General features: G+C 47.2%; 1 protein-coding gene across 1 annotated transcript; it reads left to right on the top strand.

Moving 5' to 3' along the window:
- Window positions 1-336: 336 nt before the first annotated feature.
- Window positions 337-6699, top strand: XBP1 (X-box binding protein 1). The gene is given in 6 exon segments (XM_033233109.1): window positions 337-627; window positions 1777-1873; window positions 3928-4056; window positions 5570-5629; window positions 5632-5715; window positions 6029-6699. Coding segments are annotated over 6 exon segments (1155 nt in total). The 5' UTR covers window positions 337-400; the 3' UTR covers window positions 6587-6699.
- The last annotated feature ends 351 nt before the right edge of the window (window positions 6700-7050 follow it).

Here is a 7050-nt window from a genome sequence, read left to right as displayed (position 1 = left end):
GACTTTTGGCTCCACTCCGAGCCCGAAGTGGCGCACAAGATTAAATGTTATCAGGCTGAGGTAATTCTGTTAGTCCTAGTAAAAATTCGTCTGGAAATAAATTCTGTCACTCCGGATGGAAATAAGTCCGCTTAAGGGGGGAAAATCCGTTTGCGGAGAACACGCACGCCCCCGCGGAAAATGAGCCTAGTTACCTTTGGCCAGACTGCCGCTGCCACGCCGGACTCCATAGTCACGCCCCGAAACGCCCCGCCGGGCAGGCCGGGCCAATGGACGCCGAGCTCGGCCGTGCGTCACGCGACGCTGGCCAATCGCGAAGGGCCACGACCGTAGAAAGGCCGGGCGCGTCTGGGCTGGCCGCTGGGCGGCGGCGGCGGCGCACGGTGCGTAGTCTCGAGCTATGGTGGTGGTGGCAGCCGCACCGAGCCCGGCCGACGGGGCCCCTAAAGTACTGCTTCTGTCGGGGCAGCCCGCCTCCGCCGCCGGAGCCCCGGCCGGCCAGGCCCTGCCACTCATGGTGCCAGCCCAGAGAGGGGCCAGCCCGGAGGCAGCGAGCGGGGGGCTGCCCCAGGCGCGCAAGCGGCAGCGCCTCACGCACCTGAGCCCCGAGGAGAAGGCGCTGAGGAGGTGGGCGAGGGGCCGGGGTCTGGGGCCAGATCTGAAGCCGGGACTAGGGGCAGGGGGCTGGAGCTGGGGCCGGGGGTGGGAGCGGGGACCCAACACTGATAGTGCCCCAGGGCTCCGGCGCCTTTGGCCTGGCGGGTCGGTGCCAGCGTGGCGCGGGGCGGGACAGGGAGCCCGGACTGACCGGATCCGCCTCGCTGGGAACCCAGGGCGGCCCAGGGCTCTTTTCTGTGCTTTTTAACTCTCTCGTTAGAGATGACCAGAGGTGGGGATGCGGGCACCTGTCTTCCAGGCCCTCTTGCTGTGTGGCCGCAGACCGGTGGTTCAGCCTCTCTGAACTCGGACTGTGACGTGAAGTCGAATAATCTGTTTTGGTTTACTACTGTTTCTGGAGAGGCGCGGAGCTGAAATAACAGAGCTGTTGAAAGGGCTGGGAGCTCTGCGAGGCTCACTGGTCTAGCTCAGTTTCTGCGTTATTAAAATGGAACCTACTTCTTGAGGTCTTTGGGGAGATTGAGACTTGCATATAATGTGCCTAGCACTTAGTCCTCCGTAAATGTTCACTGTTTTGTGATCATTGTGCCTTCTGTGATTTATGAAGTGTCTCCTCTGAGTTCAATTAATTCCTAAAAAGTGTCTTCTCCAACAGACACGGGCCCATCAGCAGGTCACTGCCTAGGATCTCAACACTAGAGATCAGGGAGTGGCATCAGCCTCTCCCTTTTTTAAATTGGGTTTGGGGACGGAGGGTTGATGTCATAGCAAGATTGCAGCCTTCACTGGATTAATGAGGCCAGGCTAGATCCTGTTTAAGAGAATTGGAGACAGGAAGCAGCTGGGGAATAGATGGGGAAAAGGAAAGTTCTTATGATGCAAGATGAGTAGTGTGTGTGTGTCCAGCCCCAGTGCTGTGACGGGGATGAGTCTGAGGTGGGCGGATGATGCAATATGGGAGAGAATAAAGCAGGTCTTCTAGCTAGATTGACAGACTATTTTTTATTTTGTTTTATTGAGGGGAGGAACCTGAAGTGTATTTTATCGTTAGTCTGTCTCATACTGTAAATAAAAATGAAAGCACTAGCTGGTCAAGTTTTCAAATAAAGACATAAATAAGGTTTGAAATGACTCAGTGTGGTATGTTCCTTTTCTCAGGAAACTGAAAAACAGAGTAGCAGCTCAGACTGCCAGAGATCGAAAGAAAGCTCGAATGAGTGAGCTGGAACAGCAAGTGGTAGATTTAGAAGAAGAGGTAAAACTACTTAAGGTCAAACTCTTTTATCCATTGTATACCCTTCCTTGGTAAATGTTCAGATATTTGCTTCCCATCCCAAGTTGTTTCAGCCCCTATTAGAATACAGTTGAATATGTGATTAAAAGTTAAACTAGGCTGGGCGTGGTGGCTCACGCTGGTAATCCCAGCACTTTGGGAGCCCGAGATGGACAGATCACTTGAGGCTGGCAGTTTGAGACCAGCCTGGTCAACATGGTAAAACCCCATCTCTATCCAAAAATATACCAAAAACAACAGCAACAACAACAAAAAACAAGCGTGCGTGCCTGTAGTCCCAGCTACTTGGGAGGTTGATGTGGAAGGATTGTTTGAACTTGGGAGAGTGAGGTTGCAGTGAGCTGAGATCGCACCACTGCACTCCAGCCTGGGCAACAGAGTGAGACTGTCTCAAGAAAAAAAAAAAAAGGTGGCTGGGCACAGGGGCTCACACCTGTAATCCCAGCACTTTGGGAGGCCAAGGTGGGTAGATAACATGAGATCAGGAGTTCGAGACCAATCTGGCCAGCATGGTGAAGCCCCATCTCTACTAAAACTATAAAAATTAGTCAGGTGTCATGGCAGGCACCTGTAATCCCAGTTGTTCAGGAGGCTGAGGCATGAGAATCACTTGAACCCAGGAGGCGGAGGTTGCAGTGAGCTGAAATCATGAGATCGCACCACTGCACCCCAGCCTGGGTGACAGAGGGAAGCCCTGTCTCAAAAAAAAAAAAAAAGGTTTATCTAAGTTAGGACAGGTAGGTAGTTGGTGAACTGATGAAGCTTGTTGAGGGCAGAAGTGATTGACTTTGTGGCATTTGGTGCTAGATGTATCTCAAAGTAGATGGATTCAACAATGTTTAGTGAGTTTGTAGTAAGAAATTAGCAAGGGCTAATAGGAAATAATTGCTTAAACTTTACATTCTTCCTGGCATAGCCAGAAATTCACTAAAGGTTCCTTTCCCCCTCTAGGGTCCACCTGTTATTTAATCTTAAATTGTTGCCAATTACACATCTTGAACACATAGAGATTATTTATATTTTTTTAACCCCTTGGTCAATTTGCATATATTGTTATTTTGAAAGTTTTAATCATTAGTTGGTTCTTCTAAGACTCATGAGTCAGGAGCAGGTTTTTTTTTTTTTTCTTTTGGATTTATAGTTATCACTACCACTTTTATTATTACCTGCCAGTTCAAGATAGTTATTTTTTTATTTTTATATTATTATTATTATTATTGAGATAGAGTCTCTGTTTCCCAGGCTGGAGTGCAGTGGTACAATCTTGACTCACTGCAACCTCTGCCTCCCAGGTTCAAGCAATTCTCCCTGCTACAGCCTCCAGATTAGCTGGGATTACAGCACCCACCACCACACCTGGCTAGCTAATTTTTGTATTTTTTAGTAGAGACGGAGTTTGCCACGTTGGCCAGGCTGGTCTTGAACTCTTGACCTCAGGTGATCCACCTGCCTTGGCCTCCCAAAGTGTTAGGATTACAAGCATGGGCCACCGTGCCTGGCTAAGATAGTTTAAAAAAAAAAATTATGGGCCGGGCACAGTGGCTCATGCTTGTAATCCCAGCACTTTGGGAGGCGGAGGCGGGCGGATCAGGGGGTCAGGAGATCGAGACCATCCTGGCTAACATGGTGAAACCCCATCTCTACTAAAAATACAAAAAATTAGGCAGAGCTTGCAGTGAGCTGAGATCGTGCCACTGCACTCCAGCCTGGGCAACAGAGGGAGACTCTGTCTCAAAAAAATAAAATAAAAATTATATCTACATTAAAGCCACAAGTCACACTTTGCAGAAGTCAGTATTGGTAGTTGGAAACAGTGTGTTACTCTTGACCCCATGAAGTGGCACTTATTAAGTAGCTTGCTTTTCCATAATTATGGCCTAGCTTTCTAAAACGTACTGTTAACACCACAAGCATAGAGTTTTCCAAAAGTTCAAGAAGGAGACCAATTATACTGAATCAGGTAGATTCTTAATTGAAATAATTGTTTTAATAGCCTCTTACGAACTTTCTTCCAGAACCAAAAACTTTTGCTAGAAAATCAGCTTTTACGAGAGAAAACTCACGGCCTTGTAGTTGAGAACCAGGAGTTAAGACAGCGCCTGGGGATGGATGCCCTGGTTGCTGAAGAGGAGGCGGAAGCCAAGGTAAATCATCTCCTTTATTTGGTGCCTCATGTGAGGACTAGTTCCAAGTAACATGACCCAGTGATTATGTTTACAGTCTGGACTTCTGATCAAGAGCGTTCTTGAAATTTTCCTTCAGTTTTAAGACATTTTCATGCAGGCAGAGTGTTCTTCCCCTAAAAGCACTTGACACTTACTCATTTTTTAAGTGTGTAGTGAACAGTACTAAGATCTAATAATGAAAACAAGTTACATGGCTCTCTAAGAACAAGTACTAACAAATGCAGTAGCCAACAAGATTACCATGCAATCATTAAGGAGAACCAAAGTAAGAGAGCTACTCAAAGCAGACTTTGAATGCTACTAAAATTAAAGTAGTCCTTTGATGAATATTAATGAGTAGGGAAAGGATTCTTTGTGATAGTGATACCTCTGTGGTAAGAGGAGGGTGGTATATGAGTTTTAGTATATAGATATGGCAAATTCATTGACAACAATCAAAGGGTCTAAGATTGACAAGAGCGCAGTTTTACTCTGTGAACGTAATGTTCAGGACAAATTTAAAGAATTACTTGGCCAGGCACGGTGGCTCACACCTGTAATTCCCGCACTTTGGGAGGCCAAGGTGGCCGGATCACCAGAGATCAGGAGTTCGAAACCAGCCTGATCAACATGGAGAAACCCCGTCTCTACTAAAATACAAAATTAGCCGGGCGTAGGGGCACCTGCCTGTAATCCCAGGTGCTCGGGAAGCTGAGGCAGGAGTATTGCTGGAACCTGGGAGGCGGAGATTGCAGTGAGCCGAGAGCACGCCATTGCACTCCAGCCTGGGCAACAAGAACAAAACTCCGTCTCAAAAAAAAAAAAAAAGAAAAGAATTACTTATAAAAAAGATTCTAGGTTTAAATTGCTATAGAACTTTATTATCTAAGAACATTATTATTATTGAGAAGAGCAAGATAAGATATTATTTGTCAATTCTGCTTGAATCTTTGCCTGGAGAAGGAAAAATGTTTCATTGTGAAGGAAGTGTATAAGGAAGTCTTACCTCCCTTTTCTCATCTCTTGAGGACTTAAAAGTGGAAATAACAATGGTTAGGGAAAGATTTCAGCTCTAAAGAACGGTTTTCGCCGGGCACGGCGGCTCAAGCCTGTAATCCCAGCACTTTGGGAGGCAGAGATGGGTGGATCACGAGGTCAGGAGATTGAGACCATCCTGGCTAACACGGTGAAACCCCATCTCTACTAAAAAATACAAAAAACTAGCCGGGCGAGGTGGCGGGCGCCTGTAGTCCCAGCTACTTGGGAGGCTGAGGCAGGAGAATGGCGTAAACCCGGGAGGCGGAGCTTGCAGTGAACTGAGATCCGGCCACTGCACTACAGCGTGGGCAACTGAGCAAGACTCTGTCTCCAAGAAAAAAAAAAAAAAAAAAAACGGTTTTCTAGTTTTCTTGAAAGCTGAGAATCACAGCTGTCTAGCAAGCATTTCCTTGGGAACTTGAAGCTGTTTATTCACTTTGGTCTTTCCTCCCAGGGGAATGGAGTGAGGCCAGTGGCCGGGTCTGCTGAGTCCGCAGCACTCAGACTACGTGCACCTCTGCAGCAGGTGCAGGCCCAGTTGTCACCCCTCCAGAACATCTCCCCATGGATTCTGGCGGTATTGACTCTTCAGATTCAGAGGTGGGGATCATTCTGACTTATTAAAGAGCTGTATAACCAGTTAATTCCATCTGTTTGATGCTTGACATCCCTAACTAGACAGATGAGGGTTGAAGTTAGTTTTTGGTGGGGTTAGAGGTGAACATCAACTACCTTCCTAGTTCCAGGTAATATAGGACATGGAGTGAAGTGTAGATAAATGGGTCTGGTGGGTCCTGAGGTCATCTTAATCACATAATGACTAATTTACATTATGGAATCCAGTATGAAGTGTTCCAGTTCGATTTTCCATAGTATTCTCAGTTGTACGTCATTTAATTTTTGCCTCTTGCAGTCTGATATCCTGTTGGGCATTCTGGACAACTTGGACCCAGTCATGTTCTTCAAATGCCCTTCCCCAGAGTCTGCCACCCTGGAGGAGCTCCCAGAGGTCTACCCAGAAGGACCCAGTTCCTTACCAGCCTCCCTTTCTCTGTCAGTGGGGACGTCATCAACCAAGCTGGAAGCCATTAATGAACTAATTCGTTTTGACCACATATATACCAAGCCCCTGGTCTTAGAGATACCCTCTGAGACAGAGAGCCAAGCTAATGTGGTAGTGAAAATCGAGGAAGCACCTCTCAGCCCCTCAGAGAATGATCACCCTGAATTCATTGTCTCAGTGAAGGAAGAACCTGTAGAAGATGACCTCATTCCAGAGCTGGGTATCTCAAATCTGCTTTCATCCAGCCACTGCCTGAAACCATCTTCCTGCCTACTGGATGCTTACAGTGACTGCGGATATGGGGGCTCCCTTTCCCCCTTCAGTGACATGTCCTCTCCGCTTGGTGTAAACCATTCTTGGGAGGACACTTTTGCCAATGAACTTTTTCCCCAGCTGATTAGTGTCTAAGGAATGATCCAGTACTGTTGCCCTTTTCCTTGACTATTACACTGCCTGGAGGATAGCAGAGAAGCCTGCCTCTGCTTCATTTAAAAAGCCAAAAGAGAGAGTATACAGTCCTAGAGAATTCCTTTCAAGTATTTGTTCAGATCTCACAGATGAGCCCCAGGTACTGTCTGTTGACATCCAGCAGTCCAAAGTATTGAGACATATTACTGTAATTAAGACATATTACTATAATTGAGAACTACAGCTTTTTTTTTTTTTTTTTTTGAGACGGAGTCTCGCTCTGTCGCCCAGACTGGAGTGCAGTGGCCAGATCTCAGCTCACTGCAAGCTCCACCTCCCGGTTTACACCATTCTCCTGCCTCAGCCTCCCGAGTAGCTGGGACTACAGGCGCCCGCCACCTCACCCGGCTAGTTTTTTGTATTTTTTTAGTCGAGATGGGGTTTCACCGTGTTAGCCAGGATGG

This window comes from Trachypithecus francoisi, unplaced genomic scaffold (assembly GCF_009764315.1).
Source record: "Trachypithecus francoisi isolate TF-2019V2 unplaced genomic scaffold, Tfra_2.0 Lachesis_group14, whole genome shotgun sequence".
In the NCBI taxonomy this organism is placed as follows: Eukaryota; Metazoa; Chordata; class Mammalia; order Primates; family Cercopithecidae; genus Trachypithecus; species Trachypithecus francoisi.
The sequence above is the reverse complement of the archived record's forward strand: the minus strand, read 5'-3'. Positions and strand labels throughout refer to the sequence as shown.